Source organism: Colias eurytheme, chromosome 17, assembly GCF_061535395.1.
Source record: "Colias eurytheme isolate Ceu_HAF_F1 chromosome 17, ilColEury1 Martin Lab GWU primary, whole genome shotgun sequence".
Taxonomy (NCBI): Eukaryota; Metazoa; Arthropoda; class Insecta; order Lepidoptera; family Pieridae; genus Colias; species Colias eurytheme.
In genome coordinates, this window is record NC_142996.1 from 2127974 (window position 1) to 2149196 (window position 21223).

A 21223-nucleotide genomic window follows, 5' to 3' on the forward strand; every position below is an offset into this window, starting at 1 on the left:
CGTGTTTAGCTTGAATCCGTCATAACGATATTATTCTTTGTTGAAGTGCGCTTGAATTGGACACTGATTTTGCTTGTGATTTGGATGTTGTTCGACTTTGGTTTTTTGAAGGAAAATTCCTCATACATACACTCCACCTGAATATGCAGAAATGTTAAAAAAATTATTGAGTTAAAAAAAATTTGATCCAAGCATCAAGCATCTCTCGACAAAAATTAATTCGTCGTTGATAATCACCTGGTATTAATGCTTGCTCACTCGTACATGATACGGGTGCAAATCACTTCTCTTCAATATGCGATTCACTGTACTTCTTGGTACACCAGTGCGTCTAGCAATACGGCGAGTACTAGTTGAAGGATCTTCTTCTACTTCTGTCAATATTAGACGATCATCGACTGATCTAGGTCTTCCTATTCGATTTCCAATTCCAGGAATACGACCTTCATGGTATGCGTTATTTACTCTGAGAAAAAATCGGTTATCAGGATAGCAATCCCGATTGGGATAACGCTCACGATAAACACGTGCTGCTTGTCGAGCATTTCCATCACTGAGTCCATAAATAAAAAACATTTTTCTGCATATTCACGTGGAGTGTATGTATGAGGAATTTTCCTTCAAAAAACCAAAGTCGAACAACATCCAAATCACAAGCAAAATCAGTGTCCAATTCAAGCGCACTTCAACAAAGAATAATATCGTTATGACGGATTCAAGCTAAACACGCGTGTAGTTCCGAGCTATAAGCAAGTCACTGAAATAGTTGAAAGTCAAAGAAAATAATAGTGGGTTCAAGTATCGTCTATGATTGGCCAGAAACAATACAAAAGAATTCCAGCGCGCGCCCATAAAGGCAATAATTCTCGGAATAACTTATTGAGTTGACTACCTGATAATTTCTAATTTGAATGTTGTACGCCAATTTAACATTTTTTTAAATACTTTATACCACACAATTATACCTTTTTGTAATTTGTATGAGATGTAGAAGTTTTTAAAATAAAGTTTCACAGGGTCACCATACATTTTTTTTACACCAGCTTTGTTCAAACTTCAGTCCGTAAATTTTTAAAACGTAAAATTTTACCTATTTTTTGGTCTAATTTTTTTGTTGTTGTTAATTATGCATGAGTATCATTTTAATTAGGAAGACTTATGTATTCTTAACAACCTTGAACAAAAAAATAAGAATAAAATAAAAACAGAAATGGTAAAAGTTCATATTAAGCTTACGTGGATGATATTTTTATCAAATTTTGAAAATAAAGCATAAATCAAAAACTCTATGGTTTAGGACAATAAATTTTAGTATTTTTGTTAGATAATAAGTCCCTCTACTCCCCATAACCCGTTGGTCCACTACTTACGGGACATCCTGTATAATTACATATATTGCACTGCTAAATATTATTTACGTGGACACTTTATTTTTGGATGTTCTTAATTGTATATTATAACATTTAACTAAGTAATGCATTCGCATTGGGATGTACAATCTAATTAGGAAATAATGAGGACAACATATACATAGCTTTGATTTTAATTCAACAGATAAAATTAATACAATCTTTCTGAAATATTGTCTCCTTCTGGGATTTCAATGTAGATTTATATCCGTAAACGGAACAGTTTGTGCGCGCCATAATAGAATATGTAAGTACCTATGTATAATAAAATTATAACACAAAAAATACGACTGCGTCGTCCTTTCGCGATAGGTAAAGCAATCTCAGCGTGATTGCTTTACGCGGCCCGCGTCGCCCGACCCCCGCCAGTTCCCCTCCGTTTCTCTGCACAAGTACATTCGTCGCACTACTGTAGGATACTGTGGTATAGGTTTTATCCCGAAAATCCCACGGGAACGGGAACTATGCGGGTTTTCCTTCGAAAACGCGGGCGAAGCCGTGGGTGGAAATCTAGTCTTATCTAATTTTTAACTCAATTTAATTGCTTTAATAAATTATCTCTATAGAATCAAGAATCAACACTAACCACACCAAATTATATTTCACTAAATTAGTTGTTTTTCATTCAGATAGGGTATCGCTTCCCATTATTCCCATTATTGTTTTTAAGTTTCCTATTCAGAAGTAACTTTTTTGTTTCAATACTAATCGAGAGAATTCCGTAAAATAATTCATGAATACACCAGTGTTCTGGAACTTTGGTTCAGCCAATTTGGAGATTAGCTGGAATAGACAGGCACAATTTTTAACATACTTATATTAACGTAATACTTAAGTACCTACCTAATGCTTTTGAACTTTTAAATATAATTATGTCAGAAAACATTTTACAGTCTCCACTTTCCATAGTCCATACCAAATTTCACTATCGTTACCTTAGGAAATGTAATAATTATTCATCATCATTTTAATTATTCATTATCATATTATTTATAGGAATTTGTAATATGCCGTATAAGCGACAGCACTTAAAATGAAACGACTTCTATATAACTGAAGATACGTGCATAACATTTTCTTCAGTTCGTTACAACCTTTAACTTTTTACAAAACGTTTGATAGACACAGTATCAAGTAATAGAGGAAGAGCATCTGGTATAAACAGCTGTTGATAAGCACGTGGCTGGAGGGGGTGGCATGTTTTATATCTAACATAGAAGGCTATTGTAGCGGTTGTCAGTTGCCAGTTATACGTGTAAAAAATGTTATCACTAACTTCCTACTTCCTATTGTGATCCCTTCTAGTTAGCCGACTTTAACTTATTAGCGTTTTAGGAAATTATTATAATTTATAACCATATTTTAGTGAAAGCGCAGGATAAGTTCTGAATGATGATGATTGTAACAGAAAACAATGGTCTTTTGAGGTCTCAATTTATAAAAGTTATTTCGTTCTGGATTAGCTTTAAAAGTTATTTGATTAATGTTTGCAGATTGTGAGTTTTTGTATGAACCCAACATTGGACTTGGAAGTAGGTACTTATCTACTTCTCCCCAATAGATAATGTGTTTGTTCTAATCGTTGTAAACAAGTCCACCACCCTTCATTAGCGACAGGGATACATGGACAGCTGTTGCCACAAATGTTAAATTATCGCAAATGTGACCAATCACCCTTGCTGAAATAACAAGGGGTTTGCAGTGTATGTCCATGTTTATTTTTTTGTTTAATGAATTCAATCTCTTTCGCCCATAAAATTTACTGAAGAGGTAAAATGCAGGCAGGGTAAAAAAAATCAAATAAAATAATACTTTAATTCAACATTAGTATTTTATTAATATACCCCTATCCTTTCTCGTTCATTTTCCACTGAAAAATCCTTTTTTCATACCCTTAAATAAGTAGGAATCTGTAGAAAGGTTACCAACTTACAACAACATAGGATCTTATTAGTTATTACTATCAAAAGAAACTGCAGAAAAAGATGGCTAATTTGCCTTATTTCGATGTGCGACCCTCTGATTTTATATCATTACCTACTTGCCCTGCACAATGAGCAGGCAACTCATTTGCAGAGACACGACACTGAACACTCTGCAAATGTTCATAGGCGGTGGTCTTAGATCATTACTTAATGATCTAAGGCGGTGGTGGTCGCTTTTCATCAATCTACAGCTACCTGCGGCTCTCGTGTCGAATAGAAAACTAAAAAAGCATAACTAATCGCAAGATTAGGTTTTAGAAAATTTTAAATCAAACTGTTTTAATCAAAGACTCTTTCACACATCACATATGCTTTTATTGAATAATAAATGAGAATTAAATAGATCATGAGCGTTTTCAAAAAAAAGTGTACCATGACTGAATTTATGGATAAATTTTAAATGTTGCATTTTTAATGAAATTTTGCTTTAGAAATTTTAAATATACATCATAGTAAGTGAAATTGTATTTAATTGCTTGCAGATTAATTTGTTTTACGAGAAATCATCAAAATAAATTGGGACTGTGAAAAAAAGTGTCAGTTTTGCGACAGTCATTAATGCTCATGTAACTATTAACTACGAAGGAAGACGCAAAATATTTTGATTGTGTTACGAAGATTATAACATACATTATTTAAAAATAGAAAATTGAAGTCGACAAATTAATAAAATTCCTATTAGACTAGCTTTAAGTTCTGTTTTGCCACAGCTGATGCCAAAGTAGCCGTTACTTTTACGATACTTAATACATTTTGATTAAAATCGGCAAAGTGATTATTTTATTTCGGAACAGCAAAACCATTTTAAATATTGAAATCAAATTATTTGTGTCCCATATAATAAAAAAATGTAAAAACTAAAATTTTTCTTGTCGCAAAACGGGGGACTGTCGCAAAACCGATAGACCATTTTTTATAAGGCTAGGTTTATATTGAATCCAATTTACATGGTTAAAATAAAACCGAGAAAACGTTTACAAAAATTTTATTTTAGTATCATAAAAAAATACACCAACACTCAGTTTGACACAGTATCAATTTTAGGGTAAAACTCAGAAGAAATAAATACACTACACCTTTTAACTTTCCATACATGCATCACATATGTATTCAGGGTATACCTGCTGACCAACGCATTCATTGCGATTTTTTGAAAATTATACATGTCCTTTTTGGTCCCGAGATTAGTGAAACCTAAAAATATGAAAAAATTATAAAAATTATGTAGAATATTACAATGACAATCTAGACTTAGCTTAAGCTGTCAGTTTTGCGACTTTTCTTGTCAGCCTATAGGTCACGAAGCAAAATGTTGCAAAACTGACGTGACGTTTTCTTCTCAGTTTTTAGTCAAAATTATATTCTGACGAAAAAATGTGCCTACACTCATTATCAAATGTAAATAACGGTTAATGAATATATTGCTCATCTTCTGAAAGTATTTAAACGATGTTTACTTACCTGTATCAAGTAATAATATGTCTCAAACCAGACAGTAGAAATTTCAACGGCCGTTGCACTCACAAAACACATCTGTTTTACTCGAACTGTATTTGAAAATAAGCTTTTTTAAATTGGCGGACGGTGAAAGTAAACGATAATTTTGCCATTAAAAAAATTCAAATAGTAATCTAAAATTTGTAAGTGGCATTATTAGCCGTGGTAAACCCGACATGTCCGGTCGGTACCACTTTATAAGATGTTTTTGGAAATCAAATTGTTTTTAAACGATTATAAGTTCGTAATTATGAACTACATGCGACGATTCGCAAATAAATGTACTTTTAAACGACACTAAAACTTATGGTACCCTGGTATAAAACTTTTTAGTATCGCTTCTCTAACATCGAAGAACTTGGATGGGGACACGCCAAAAACTGACACTTTAGTTTTAAAAATGATTATTTCAAAAATAGTACGCAATGTTTCCGTGAATTAATTGTTTGCATTTATCAAATTATGATGTATTTAATACTTTTCAAGTATTACAATAATTAGCCAAGTATAAATTTTACTTGTTATTCGACTTGAAACACAGGGGACAGGCCGAAAGTGAGGGGTACACTTTTTTTTGAAAACGCTCTCATACTTATTTATTATGATTTTTTTAATAAAAGAGCGTTTTCAAAAAAAAGTGTACCATGCCTGAATTTATGGATAAATTTTAAATGTTGCATTTTTAATGAAATTTTGATTTAGAAATTTTAAATATACATCATAGTAAGTGAAATTGTATTTAATTTCTTGCAGATTAATTTGTTTTACGAGAAATCATCAAAATAAATTGGGACTGTGAAAAAAAGTGTCAGTTTTGCGACAGTCATTAATGCTCATGTAACTATTAACTACGAAGAAAGACGCAAAATATTTTGATTGTGTTACGAAGATTATAACATACATTATTTAAAAAATAGAAAATTGAAGTCGACAAATTAATAAAATTCCTATTAAACGAGCTTTAAGTTCTGTTTTGCCACAGCTGATGCCAAAGTAGCCGTTACTTTTACGATACTTAATACATTTCGATTAAAATCGGCAAAGTGGTTATTTTATTTCGGAACAGTAAAACCATTTTAAATATTGAAATCAAATTATTTGTGTCTCGTATAATAAAAAAATGTAAAAACTAAAATTTTTCTTGTCGTAAAACGGGGGACTGTCGCAAAACCGATAGACCATTTTTCATAAGGCTAGGTTTATATTGAATCCAATTAACATGGTTAAAATAAAACCGAGAATATGTTTACAAAAATTTTATTTAAGTCTCATAAAAAAAATACACCAACACATAGTTTGACACAGTATCAATTTTAGGGTAAAACTCAGAGTTACACTACCTACACCTTTTAACTTTCCATACATGTATCACATATTATGTATTCAGGGTATACCTGCTGACCAACGCATTCATTGCAATACCATTTTTTGCAAATTATACATGTCCTTTTTGGTCCCGAGATCAGTGAAACCTAAAAATATGAAAAAATTATAAAAATTATGAAGAATATTACAATGACAATCTAGACTTGGCTTTATGCTGCAGTTTTGCGACTTTTCTTGTCAGCCTATAGGTCACGAAGCAAAATGTTGCAAAACTGACGTGACGTTTTCTTTTCAGTTTTTAGTCAAAATTATATTCTGACGAAAAAATGTGCCTACACTGATTATCAAATGTAAATAACGGTTAATGAATATATTGCTCATCTTCTGAAAGTATTTAAACGATGTTTACTTACCTGTATCAAGTAATAATATGTCTCAAACCAGACAGTAGAAATTGCAACGGCCGTTGCACTCACAAAACACGTCTGTTTTACTCGAACTGTATTTGAAAATAAGCTTTTTTAAATTGGCGGACGGTGAAAGTAAACGATAATTTTGCCATTTATAAAATTCAAATAGTAATCTAAAATTTGTAAGTGGCATTATAAGCCGTGATAAACCCGACATGTCCGGTCGGTACCACTTTTTAAGATATTTTTGGAAATCAAATTGCTTTTAAACGATTATAAGGCCTTAATTATGAACTACATGCGACGATTCGCAAATAAATGTACTTTTAGACGACACTAAAACTTATGGTACCTTGGTATAAAACTTTTTAGAATCGCTTCTCTAACATCGAAGAACTTGGATGGGGACACGCCAAAAACTGACACTTTAGTTTTAAAAATGATTATTTAAAAAATAGTACGCAATGTTTCCGTGAATTAATTGTTTGCATTTATCAAATTATGATGTATTTAATACTTTTCAAGCATTAAAATAATTAGCCATCATATAAATTTTACTTGTTATTCGACTTGAAACACAGGGGACAGGCCGAAAGTGAGGGGTACACTTTTTTTTGAAAACGCTCAAAAACTAGACAAAAAAAAATATGCAGCGCCATCTAGTGTCATAATATAAAACTACTACATTGTTTAAATTATTTTGTCTATCCGATAACAGATGGCAGTGTACACAAATTGTTTTAGGCGGGAAATTCTGTAATTACTCACAGCCACAAATTTTCAAGATTTTCAATAGAAAACAACATAGATAAGGTAATTTTTTGATGAAAATAATTCCCGTACAGTGGAAACCTATGATAAGAATTTTTTAAAATGAGATGCAGCGCCATCTAGTGTCATGATATAAAACTACTACATTGTTTAAATTATTTTGTCTATCCGATAATAGATGGCAGTGCACAGAAATTGTCTGTGGCGGGAAATTTTGTTAATTACTCACAGCCACTTATTTTCAAGATTTTCAATAGAAAACAACATATATAAAGTAATTATTTTATGAAAATAATTCCCGTACAGTGAAAACCTATGATAAGAATTTTTTAACATGTGATGCAGCGCCATCTAGTGTCATGACATAAAACTACTACATTGTTTAAATTATTTTGTCTATCCGATAATAGATGGCAGTGCACAAAAATTGTCTGTGGCGGGAAATTTTGTTAATTACTCACAGCCACTTATTTTCAAGATTTTCAATAGAAAACAACATAGATAAAGTAATTATTTTATGAAAATAATTCCCGTACAGTGAAAACCTATGATAAGAATTTTTTAACATGTGATGCAGCGCCATCTAGTGTCATGACATAAAACTACTACATTGTTTAAATTATTTTGTCTATCCGATAATAGATGGCAGTGCACAGTAATTGTCTGTGGCGGGAAATTTTGATAATTACTCATAGCCACTAATTTTCAAGATTTTCAATAGAAAACAACATAGATAAAGTAATTATTTTATGAAAATAATTCCCGTACAGTGAAAACCTATGATAAGAATTTTTTAACATGTGATGCAGCGCCATCTAGTGTCATAACATAAAACTACTACATTGTTTAAATTATTTTGTCTATCCGATAATAGATGGCAGTGCACAAAAATTGTCTGTGGCGGGAAATTTTGTTAATTGGGCATTTTCACAAAAATGTACCCCCTCCTTGAAAAATATATTTTTTTTGATAGTATTATATTTTAAACTTTTTTTGGTCTCTTTAAAACGGAAATTCAATATACTTCAAGAAAACATATAATATGATGGGTTTAAAATGAGAAAACTGTAAAAAAAATAGGACACAATGGAAAGTCTCGCAATTTTATATCAGTTGTGTGACTATATTCAGTAGCTGGAAAAACAGTGCAAAATATAAGAATTTTTAGATATTGTTTATTTATTAACTTAAAATCGTTATTTTGTATATTTTAAACACTCACTATTCCCAACTTTTGGATCTAAGCTAATTAAAAAAAACAATAGTATATTCAGTATTGTGACTCTGGTACTTCAACTGTCATTATTATCTTTACATTTAAAATGTTAGATACTTTTTTAGAGAAAAGGCAACAAATATTACACTTATGTATTATTCTCCATTAAAGAGACTGATTTGAAGGGCATTAAATGTAAAATCTACTGAAATATTTAAAAAATTCAGCTCCGTAATATAGGGACAGTCACACAACCGAATACCTAAAAAGGGAAAGGGTGCGTTTACATGGCGAAAAAAAAGTACGCAGGCACACATAATAAATATAATTATAAACTTAACTTAACTTCAAACTAAATTATCACAATCAGTTCGGGCCATCACATTATTATTATTTATCTAAAGGGTAAATTACTATCAAGATTCAAGAATAAGAAGTCTCTTTTATGTTTTATATTGGCACTAATCAAATTAATCAGTCGATAATCAGTCTTCGTGATTCGTTTATTATTAACCTTAAATAATCTCAATCACCATATTTGATAAAAAAAATCTTGTTTCAGTGGACGCTGCAAACACGAAGGTTAATCTGTAAATAAAAAAAAAACCAATGAAAAATATCGTGAAAAAAATTAATTTTTGTTCCATTATTATCTTTCGTTGTTATACAAGGCACATTGTCTAGATTCTTAGTTCTGCTGGCTTATTTTGTTTCTTTTTCTGCATAATGCTTCTTTTTTTTTTCCTCAAAAAAAAATTTTACTTCCTCATGCAAAATGATCAATCAGCTGTTGCGATTTGTATGGGGAAATAATTTTTATTTTTGAAATCTACTTTTTGCCGTAGTTTCCTACTCAGTCAAAAATGTCTTAGAAAAATATTTTTATAGCTCAAGAAAATCGCCATGTAAACATTGCTTTATGTGTTCAGGCATGTTGTGACTTTTCGTTCAGCGTATATGTGACCGCTCAAATAGTCACACAGCGGAAGTCACATTTGATAATCCTCTAGTAATAAAAACGGTTTAAAATATAACCACAACACTTATATTCATCAAAACTTTTGATCAACTTACATATAAAAACATTTAAAACAAAATTAACTAAATACTACAAGATAAATAGATAGAAATAAGCCAAAATATGGTCACATACCTGAATGAAGAATTTGGTCCCTGCGGCTTGCAAACACGCGTGCACTCCTTCTAAGCAGTTTTTTGACCCTGACGGCTTCTAACCTGATAAGTTGCATAGCAGTAGCTATGGTGTTGACAGTAATGCAAAATTAATTGAACCACAGTAATTTTCTTTTTAGAAAATCGGTGACACAACTGAATGTTCCGGGAAGGACAATTTTTTTGATTTTCTTTTTTATTTTTTTATCTTTTATTTTGTTATATAAGGTTATTATGAACCTCCTGACACAAGCATTTTATTTGCTTACTAGGAGTGTTCCAATCACATATTTGTTTAAGAACTGATGTAAAGGAAAGAAATAAATAATCTTGAATCTTGAATCTTGAATTATATTTTAACTATTATCACAGTAACTGATTATCCTGGACCAAATAAAACCTTAAAAGATGGTACCTTTCTTACAAAAAAGTTAAGAAATAATGTAATAAACGCGTAAGAGTAAGCAGGGGACAGCGTAAAATTACCCATTTTTCGATTGTTATTTATAATTAACTTAACTTTATTTTAGATTTTGTCATAGTTTTTGTTAAAAAAACAAAATATTGTATACGTATAATCACTTTGATAACATATATAAATAATTCTGGCAACTACTTCATTATATAGAATTTAATGAATTCGAGGGACAGTTGAAAATCAGGGGGGTATACATTTTTGTGAAAATGCCCAATTACTCACAGCCACTTATTTTCAAGATTTTCAATAGAAAACAACGTAGATAAAGTAACTATTTTATGAAAATAATTCCCGTACAGTGAAAACTTATGATAAGAATTTTTTAACATGTGATGCAGCGCCATCTAGTGTTATGACATAAAACTACTACATTGTTTAAATTATTTTATCTATCCGATAATAGATGGCAGTGCACAAAATTGTCTGTGGCGGGAAATTTTGATAATTACTCTCAGCCACTAATTTTCAAGATTTTCAATAGATAATAACATAGATAAAGTAATTATTTTATGAAAATAATTCCCGTACAGTGAAAACCTATGATAAGAATTTTTTTAAATGTGATGCAGCGTCATCTAGTGTCATGACAATAGAGATCTTTAGTTTCTGTGATCTGTGGTCATGGCATAAAACTACTACATTGTTTAAATTATTTTGTCTATCTGATAACAGTTACCAAGCGTTTACCCATTATTTCAGGCGGGAAATTTTGATAATTATTATAGCATATAGCCCACAGACATAGATAGACTACGCAAGTACCGCGATCTGTATGAAAACCAAGCGTGTCATATTTTTTGTACTGACCTTGACGCGTTATGACGTCACGAGCGCTTTTTAGTGATGGTAATTTCATTTTACGCTAAATCGATTAGGACGCCACTCGCGCGGCGATTCTAGTATCGTCCTATCCCATCGAAGTAAATCGAAAGAAATCAGATCAAACTAGATCTATGTCTAAGAGGTAATTAAATAAATGAATCGTAATCGATTACTAAATCGATTCAAGACAGAAAAATGATAATTACCATAGACAGAGGAATGATAAAATAAATTTATAAACCTTTTAATATTCTAACAAGTAAACTAATGTGTTTTAGCTTTTTCTTACATATGCCCATTGAGTTACCGTGTACTACGTACTAGAGAGGCCATCGAAAGAAAGTAATGAAACTGTCAATCAATCAATCTTTATGTCCCGTTGCATCAATCCATTTTTCTTTTATGTTCGGGTTACTTGGAAAACTGAAAAAACAAACATAGTCTAAGCAATAAGGAGTTTTGACAAAAAAAATCTATGCCTTTTTTTCTGAAAAATTGCTCCTTCAAATTATCATTTTTCTGTTCGATTATAAAATCGATTAGAATCGAGAACTGTTGCATCAAATGAACATCACTAACCACAAAATTGGACAGAAAAATGAGAACAGAAAAATGAGAAGACGCTATACATTGCTTGTTATCATACGACTCGATCTTTACCGTGCCAAGTAAAAGCCGCAATGTATTCCGAATCATTTCGTATGATTTGGTATCCGTGTTTGTCACGATCGTTTTCCACAGATATTCTTTATTTGATTTTAAAATAAATAGTGCATATTCTGATTAGAAAATTACTTACCGGTGGAAGGAAACATCTCTGCTAACTCGGCCACTCACAGCTGTGGAGTTTCTACAGTTTATAACGGCGTAATTCGGCATTTTACTTTATTCAGCTTCACGTCTTTCCTTGGCGAACTGCAAGCGCGGACTGAGTGTAGGCCAGCGTCAAGTAAGTTTCATAATCTTAGTTTGGACACGGGAAGTACATACACTCGCTTAGTCTATCTTGATACATGTTCGTGATATAGCCACTAATGTTCAACGTTTTTTGTAATTGTTTAGTTTAAATGAATTTTCAATGAAAATTTAACTTTTCAATCTATATCTATATCAAGAAACGATAGAAAACTACATTTATAAAGTACTTTAACTATTACACAATAGATGGCAGTAATCTCTGTTTTAGGCGGGAAATTTTGTGAATTTACGAAACAATCTGGATTAAAAAAAAACATGCTTTAAAAAAATATTTATTTGAAATTTTATGCAGTCCATTTAAGGCATCTTGTGTCCAAGTGGGTGCCGAGACATCGTACGCAGCAATATCGCGCTCCACAAGGAATACAGGTGTAATTTGAAGGAAAACCACATACAGCACAGAAGTGTCTATCTGGAAATCTGAAAGTAAGAAATTGTTTGCATTCGTTCAAACTTCAAACCAATAAGTTTTATTATAAGTCATGTTGCTACAACTTTGAGTATGATGATGTGTGCGAGTAAAACATTAATACAATGATAAGTATTAAGATTTCATCGACCTTACAGCTTGTCTTTATTTATATTTTAACTTATACAAGTATTTATAAATGACACATCAAAATTAAAGTGCTTACTTAGAAGGTGGTGCTTGGGCTGACAAATAATTGGGAGGATCTGGCCTAAAACTAGCATCTTCTTCAACTAATTGCGCAAATGTCTTCCTGAATCTCATCTTATAATACTCTGCACTTTTCGATTTTTTCTTTCTCGTCGGTTTCTCATTGGAATCGGCAAATTTGGGTACTTTTTTGGACATAACCAGGTCAGCGTGAGGATCTTCATGAAAGTTGTCCTGTTCAAGGGCCTCAACAGCTTTTCGAGCGCGTCTTTTCCTTGCTGCATCATCTAAAACCCTCTTCTTTTCCGCGTCTTTTACTCTACCAGATTCCCTGGACGCCATTTTCTTTTTTATAAACTATTACCAATTATTTATATTGTTGATGGTTTACAATCCTTTATCATGTACCGGGATACTAAGTTGGTCCATCAAATCATCAACTCTCGCTTGAAGCGTATCAACAATATCTGAGGATATAAACAAATGGGTCTCGTCCAAATCTTGTAGGATAAACTTTCTGCCAAGTGCGAGGGTTTCATCCAAGTGCAGAAGGAACTGTTTCATTGCCGGATCACTGAAATGTCAAAGAAAAGGGGGTTAAGTGCTGACGAGAAGAAAACTAAGATGTTGGAAATATTCCATCAGAGTAAAGATTTCTTTCAATTGAAGGTATGTTTAAAAGCAATAGCACTAATTTTAGCACTGTAGCAGTGTATCACATTGATTTTTGTAAACTTTACTTGTATTTGTTAACTCAGAGAGCTCAGCTTAAAGAGAGGATCTCAAAATGCCCATTAAATTTGATATTATTAGTTTTATGGTATTCAAATGCACTTTATTAATATAAATTTAAAAGAATAGAAAATTTTTGATGATGAGGCAGTTTATGATTAATTTTAACTATACTTTAAAAATGTATAATTTGCCCATTACAGTTGTAATGAAATTTATTGTGGAGTATGATAATTAACATTCCATACTTAACAACTTCAATTTTACAAATTTATTTAGGAATTAGAAAAGATAGCGCCAAAAGAGAAAGGTATAACAATGCAATCAGTCAAAGAAGTAGTACAGAGTCTGGTTGATGACCATTTAGTTGATAGTGAGAAGATTGGAACTTCAATTTATTTTTGGTCTTTTCCAAGGTACAGATTAATAAGAAAAGATAATAACTTAGCATAGAGTACAATAATTATTATCGATTTTCAATTAAAATTATATAATCAATTGCATTCAATTTCAATGAACAAATATTGAAAGTAGCTTTAGTATTATTTTACCCCATAATGTTAATTTTTATATTATTTCTTCTAGTAAAGCTAAAAATGCAAAAAAGAGAAAATTGCATGACCTCCAAAATGAATTGAATGATGTCACTAAGAAGTTGAACAAAACTGAGGAGACAATTGCAACTGAATCAGTAAGTTTGTTTAACCCATTGACCACCGTAAGCCCCGATCGGGGCGCGACACAATAGATTTTCTATTGTGTCTGTGATTCCGAGGACTGATGGATTAATATTCATTATAGAAGTAATTTATTACTTTTGATTTCTTTTTATGACTACAACAATTACTGAAAATGTAAAAAAAATAAAATTTAAGTTTCATGAATAATACTTAAGTGTGATTTAATAAGATATCAATTTCTCTCACTTAGATTGGTCGAGAACCAAATGCTGAAAGAACTGAAATATTAGCAGAACTAGAAAAGGTAACTAAACTTGAATCGGAACTTAAGAAGGAGCTACAAAAATACAGAGACAATGATCCTGAGTATATCGCTCAGTTAAAAACTGAGACTCAAGTAAGTATTAATAATTTAAAGTAGGTATTTAATAAAATTTGAGCATGGTTTTAATGTTATTCATTACATGATAGGATTTAAAAGCTGCAATAAACAGATGGACTGAGAATATCTACATAATAAAATCTTACATAAAAAATAATTTTCAAATGGAAAATGAAGTTATTGATCAAAGCTTTAATATACCGCCGGAATTGGATTATGTTGAAGATTGAGTCAGAAATACTAGACTTTGTTTGTACTGTTGTCTCCCAATTTTAAATATTAATGATACGTAGTTATGATGTACGTATATACCCATTTAGTATAGATATTAAATAAGTAAAGAAATGTGCGTTTTATTTACCTACCATTCCACAAGAACTCCTTTCATAACATTCACCATGATGCATTATTTGATCTTCAATTAACTAGCACAAAATACGATGATGCAGGATTGTAAGAATTTTCTATTCAGTTTAACATCAATAGGAACACTGAATTTTGATGAAATTGTTTGTAAATTACAAATTACATACACAATTTAACCGTATCAACTATAAATTTCAAAGCAAATGACATAGAGTGAATAGACATATTGAAATGTCAAACTGACAGCTTTATCTCTTTACATGCAAGTTCTTAGGACGGAGTTTTTAGATAAGTTCTAATTTTAATTAAAAAAATATAGTTGTTCTTTTTGTAGATATTAGGTAATATTATAATGTTATTTTTTTTCAATTAAGTACTATGTTATTGTAAAAATATAATGCAATGTGTTTTGTCAAATAAATCGCAACTACCGGGCTACCATTTTCTTTTAAAAAATAAATGAAATTCCAAAATATGAAGGTTCACATTTGTATCGTGAATTCCATTCATATGTAGGTAGATAATAAAGTTTACAATACTAAAAGTTCTTTAAACTTCAGCTCTTTAGAAAGCAGTTGTTTCATGACTGTTCATCTAATCGCATGCAGTGCCTCACGTCATCACGTAAAACTTTAAGATCAACAAAATTGTATACGGTGTAAATGCTAATGCGCTGGTACAACTTCGTTTTTCATTTTTACTGAACCCAGTCCGTTCTTTTATTTATGAAAACATGTAAAAGTCACTTTAGTTAACACTAAAAGTGTACAAAGAAATAAAAGTCTGGACGAGTGTTTAAAGGGACTTCGAAGCAGCTTGGGAATTCGAAGTTTGTAGACCTTTCGACAAAGTCGACCGTTCAGCCTAAATACCGAACATTGAAACTTCTCACAAAAACTTGAGCTCGTAAGATAAAGACTGCCTTTGAGAATAGACGTGATAGTTGGACAATTTTTTATGGCTTGGATTGTCACTTGTGACAAGATGAACGATTGATATTATTTCGGACATTGTTCTATGGCTAAAATATGTTTCTATATGAGATGCTTATTTTTCCATGAATACCTATGTACCTAAAACGTTATTATAATTAAATAAGTTTTTAAAAATGTATCCAAGCGGAAACAAATTCGATAAACTCCTGAAAAAGAAAATTGAAAACCGTTCAGCCATTTTCTTTCATTTGAATTTATTAATAGCTATAATAGTGCAAAATATTGTATTTATTTTAGTTTTGTTAATTAAGAATAATGTCTGTGTCCCTATGACTAAAAATCGTTGATATTATATATGTATGTTATTATATTATATATTATATACTAGCTGTGCCACGCGGTTTCACCCGCATTGCTCCGCTCCTATTGGTCTTAGGGTGATAATATATAACCTTCCTCGATAAATGGGCTATCTAACACCGAAATAATTTTTCAAATCGGACCAGTTGTTCCTGAGATTAGCGCGTTCAAACAAACAAACAAACTCTTCAGCTTTATATTATTAGTATAGATTATAATCGTTTCTATGAAGGAAGAAAGATTTTTATTATTTAACAAACATTTATTTATTGATTCTAAATACATAAACGCAGTTTGACTTCATATTGGATTTACGAATCACTTTTGTAGCAACGATATTAGTTTTCTTTGACACTGAAATGGATTCAAACAACACTTTTATAGCTCATAGTTTATTCAAAAGAAATTCTTGTATTTGTTGCGTGCATAATATATGTACCTATATTCAGAATTTCGTTACCTTTCAATCATTTTTATTTACCTATCTAATATTTATACCTTCGTTGTCACGTATAGTAGACGAAGTTCTAAAAATATCCTTTGCAATTTCAAACATTGGCATCTGAAACATTTTTGCTCGGAAAGTCGTTTGTGCATACGACCATGGGAAGTTTACCTGTAGAACAAATCTAATCTTAGTAGGTCATAGAGCAATCTATTTCCTAGAGATGCTCAAATTAGTGAAGATTGACTGAAGCTTCGTCTATTGTAAACGAACGAGTGCAGTGTAAAGATACCTAGTCTAGGTAAATGTATGTAGAGGGTAAATATCGGTAGATGGATCTTTAGAAATTGGGCGCAGATTTAGATAGGAATCAGAACATCAAGGAAATTGAACTTATCCACCATCTTTTTTGAAAAGGAAACACACAGAAAGTTATTTAAAATTTAATCCCAATAATGATATGCTTTGCAGTTTTCTCATAATTAGTTTGGTAATTTCGGTTCTACTGCCATCATATTGAGGTATGAGGCCAAAGATTACATAGTTGCATATATGTATCTTAAAACACATGCACGCTTTATCTTGCTCCATCAATTTCCAATTGACTTGTCGGTACGATTAGGTATTATAGTCTATCGCAAGTTTAGCAGACAACTACGATTCTGTTTCCTCTGGGTATTTCAATCCAATGCGAACTTTGGTAAGTGGTCCGGACTCTGGATCCTTACGTAGCGTATGACCAATCAAACCTCACTGACGGCATTTAATCTGATGACCAGTGTTTTGTTGCAGAGCTTGCATAGGCTTTTGAAAATTTTATACCCCGTTTCATAAAATAATTGCGTATGTGCGTCACGATGATCTTTGGTTATGTGAAATTTATATAATTAAACCATTTGAAGAATTTATACGCGTCATCCAGCGCATGTGTTCGTTAAAATTAAAGTGCTATAAATTACGAAGTCACGAGACCCGAATAGATTAATTTTCCCTGACAACACCAGGTCGGCATATTTCATTACAAAAATTGTCTGGTTATAGCTCATAAAGCTCAAAGTTGGTACCTACTACCTACTTTTAATATTATATTAATACATAATTATTAGATGTGGGTTTGTATAAGTGAGATTTTGTGCCTAACAAGTAGGTAGGTATTACATTACAGTAATAGGTACATTTATATTTTGTAAGGCTTTAAGCTATAACTAAATCTTCATTTTCTCAAATACAGGATATTTTGTTGGCAATGCTGTGCGATATGTTATGTTGTGAGTTGTGACATGTTTTATAGTACAGTAAGCCATTAAAATTGGCTCGATGAATGATTTTGAGATGTAGATAATATCAGAGGCGGCTCGTGACAAAATTTTATGGGTGTTCACTTGAAATAAAACACTGCAAATATGTACATGGTGTAAAGCAGTACATATTTTATCAAAAAAAATTACTTATAAAGGAAATACATACGTCTTTCTTTTTGGTGTGCAAAAATATCTATAACTTAAAGCGACAAGACATTCGTAAATATCTGTTGTTGCTTTCATCACAACCACACAACCACGGTGTTTTCACATATTGTTCAGATTTAAACACACGCGTATATGTTTTCGTTTTTGTCGTACATTTTTGCGTAAGATCAAGTTCAGGCCGTGGCGGTCCCTTAGCTTTACATTCAAGCCGAATTTGTAACGTTTTATCACACTTTTTAATGAACGCCACATTATAATTATTGTTCATTTTAACACTCACAAGTAATACTGTTAACTACAGGCTATTTCAACACGTATTTTATAATTTTAATTAGAAAATTGCATGAATCGCGCGCGTGCATTGAAGTTGACTCGAGAGTCGAGTGTTTGTTTATAATATTATAGACGTGGCATTTGGCAACTGGCAACGTCGCAATCGCTGTCCTGCCGGGCGGTAAAAACGAACCGGCAACGTTTGCGGGTGCGGCGCTCCGAATTCTGCTACTTTTCCATAGAAAATCTTTTGTTTCACGCGCAGGGCTCTGGCAAAACCCTCTCTTTCACTCCTATTGGATTTCGTATTAGGAAATGTACTAAATCTTTTTTCATTGGAGCGCAATTATCGTGAGCGCTCCGCTTCGCGCGTTACATAATACAGTAGGTATTATACAGGTGTATGGGATGATGGAATGATGGATATATTCATGGGTATTAACAGTAGTTTTAAAGATTACGATTGATTTTAAATAGTAATAATTAATGTTAATAATTAAATTAAGGAGTATGATTTTATTATAATTATTTATGGGAGTTCACTGCACCAGCGCTCCTTAGGGCGAGCCGCCTCTGGATAATATTAGGCTTTGTAGACAAGCATACCACTTTATTATTTACTACTTTTTTTCAAATACAGAACTTGAAAAAGATTACATAAAAAGATTACGATACAAAGATACATACACGTATTATAATTTGAACAACCATTGACTGTCCAGTGATTACGAAATGCTAAAATGTCATTTTACTAATTATAACCAAATAAGATTCAATGACCGAAACGCTCAAAAATAATTGCCATCTCTTGTATGAAAACAGAAGTGTAGAATAGACTCAACAAGGTAAATGAAACTTTCATATTTCACAGAGAGAATTATAAACTTTTGCACACCTAAGTCGACAAATATAGCGTGAAATAGAGGTAGTACATAAGTTAATTAATGTGCCTTATATATTATACAAGTAATGAAGACTAGCGAGGCAGCTGGTAGGCGCAAAATTGTTTTAAATAAATTAATTTTGTTGTTGCGTGTTTTCGCTACAGACTTATTTGTGTTGTTCTAGAAGTCTGTGGATTGTCAAGACGTTAAGTAGTTGTTTTGTGAGTTTAATATGAAAATAACCTTTTTATGAATGTAGAAGGAATGTAGATAACGACTGTCCTTTAAATTCAAGGTATCTTCAAGGTTTTCATTGAAAGAGGTTATCATTTTTTGCATTCCGCAACAGAAAGTTTCTCTTTTATATTGATAGCAAGTTAAATACTTATAAGGAGACAATGGAATCCTTGAAGAAAGACACAAAATTCTTGTGAACTTAATCTCAGTTGAAAATGTATAATTACGTTCTTCATTTTACAACAGAATTTCTTCAAAATCCTATTAATAACTTTCGCACAATTTCCTTTTACGAAAGTGCTAAAAATAAGGTCTCAAGTTCAAGATAAGTATATTCTAAGTTGAATAATTGCGTAACTTAACAAAGAGGAAGATTGAATGCCGCTTTCATTTAAATGACGCAAAGCCCCTGGAGATATAGAAAAAACTTTGTTCAATTATGTGGTATCCGATTTTTGTTCGGAAACACAAGCAATTAGATTAGAAGAGGTTGTATCTGCTCTAATGTGGGTGAGGTCGTTTTATTTAGTGATTCCAATATAGATAATGGAAAGTTTCGGGTTCTGAAAAGCTCTGTGCTCTTTTATGCTTTGAGCGTCGATATAAGATCGCTTGAAATCTTACATTACTTTAATAAATATTACCTATTCGTACAGCTGTACAAAACAACATTTTTCAGTTAAGATTTATAGATATAGGACTAGAAGCTCTACTTCGTATACAATATTTTGAATATAAATGTCGATTTTAAATAATTTAACGCATAAATAATGATCTACTTACTTAAAAGCTTATACAAAACATTTTTTTATATAAATATAACATTGAGCTGAATATCAACTACTAAGCTCTAATAAGTACATAAAAGAAGTCGTGTTAGTTACAGATAAAAAAAAAATAAAAAAAAAATTGAAAAATATATTTACCCGAGCGAAACCGGGACCAAGAGTAGTACTTTACAATATGGAAATAGCTAATCTTATGAAATTATTAAATAACGTTCAGGAATGGGCAAGATACGTGCTGGCATGTGATGACGTCACGTCTCGATTTGTATTTGTCCTCAAGTCCTCGTAATTATATCATCGTATTCCTCAAGATTAGTGGATGAGACGAAACTTCAAAGTGACTTTGGTCTAGGGTTTTAGCACTAACTAGGTATGAAGGAAGTTATGCAAATACTTGCAATTGGCGCCATCTCCAGTCGCGAGTGATGTCTTTCAGGCTATAGCAATGTATCAATGTTGATTACAATTTAATTAAGTTTCCATATACATAGTAATAAGCTAAAAACTAATAAGTTTCGGCTAGGTTATGTTTTTTTTGGGATGGGAAGGAGCCGTGGGTTATGTCGGATTCTTACCGACTGAAACCCCACTGTGTTCCGTCGAGCCGCTTTAATGAGGGGCCGCGGGTAGATATTGGTTAGAATTTTTCCGCGACCTAACAAGACATCCTGTATAACTTAGGTTAGATAAGTCTACATCTGGAGTTCACGAAAAGCAAATTAGAAAATTATAATGAAACTTTTGTTTTTATTCAAAATTCCGTACACAATTGCGTCCGTGGAAATATCTGAAGCATTGTAGTCGAGAAACAGAATAGGTATTGTTCCCGCAGGAGTGAAATGGGTATTGCCAATTAAAATAAAACATGCTTATTGTTGGATAATGCTTATTTATTGCGTGATTAAATTGACCAATGAGAATAATCAATTGTGCTATTGTTATAGGTTTCAGTAAAGTTGTGGATTTAATAATTTGGCTCTGTTCTCGA

The 21223-nt window shown here is 31.9% G+C and overlaps 3 protein-coding genes across 3 annotated transcripts; 1 reads left to right on the plus strand and 2 right to left on the minus strand.

The window, feature by feature from the left end:
- Positions 1-12324: 12324 nt before the first annotated feature.
- Positions 12325-13026, minus strand: LOC149901046 (zinc finger HIT domain-containing protein 1). Its single transcript, XM_090111700.1, has 2 exons — positions 12701-13026; positions 12325-12485 (listed from the first exon to the last, which is right to left on the minus strand). The coding sequence occupies exons 1-2, from the start codon at positions 13024-13026 to the stop codon at positions 12350-12352; spliced, it is 462 nt and encodes a 153-aa protein (XP_089967826.1). The 3' UTR covers positions 12325-12349.
- A 41-nt stretch (positions 13027-13067) lies between these two features.
- Tfb5 (transcription factor B5) lies at positions 13068-15057 on the minus strand. The gene is made up of 2 exons (XM_090111701.1): positions 14844-15057; positions 13068-13258 (listed from the first exon to the last, which is right to left on the minus strand). Exons 1-2 carry the CDS (start codon positions 14876-14878, stop codon positions 13072-13074), a joined length of 222 nt encoding a protein of 73 aa, XP_089967827.1. The 5' UTR covers positions 14879-15057; the 3' UTR covers positions 13068-13071.
- Positions 13193-14833, plus strand: LOC149901048 (meiotic nuclear division protein 1 homolog). Its single transcript, XM_090111699.1, has 5 exons — positions 13193-13353; positions 13696-13832; positions 14002-14107; positions 14347-14493; positions 14568-14833. The coding sequence occupies exons 1-5, from the start codon at positions 13264-13266 to the stop codon at positions 14706-14708; spliced, it is 621 nt and encodes a 206-aa protein (XP_089967825.1). The 5' UTR covers positions 13193-13263; the 3' UTR covers positions 14709-14833.
- Positions 15058-21223: the final 6166 nt, after the last annotated feature.

Coding starts and splice junctions, on each gene's coding strand:
- LOC149901046 (XM_090111700.1), bottom strand. CDS start 13,026: ATGGCGTCCAGGGAATCTGGTAGAGTAAAAGACGCGGAAAAGAAGAGG. Junction 12,486..12,700: donor GCCCAAGCACCACCTTCTAA/GTAAGCACTTTA, acceptor TCTTACTTTCAG/ATTTCCAGATAGACACTTCT.
- Tfb5 (XM_090111701.1), bottom strand. CDS start 14,878: ATGGTGAATGTTATGAAAGGAGTTCTTGTGGAATG. Junction 13,259..14,843: donor AAAGGAGTTCTTGTGGAATG/GTAGGTAAATAA, acceptor TTGACATTTCAG/TGATCCGGCAATGAAACAGT.
- LOC149901048 (XM_090111699.1), top strand. CDS start 13,264: ATGTCAAAGAAAAGGGGGTTAAGTGCTGACGAGAAGAAAACTAAGATG. Junction 14,108..14,346: donor AGACAATTGCAACTGAATCA/GTAAGTTTGTTT, acceptor TCTCTCACTTAG/ATTGGTCGAGAACCAAATGC. Junction 14,494..14,567: donor AGTTAAAAACTGAGACTCAA/GTAAGTATTAAT, acceptor ATTACATGATAG/GATTTAAAAGCTGCAATAAA.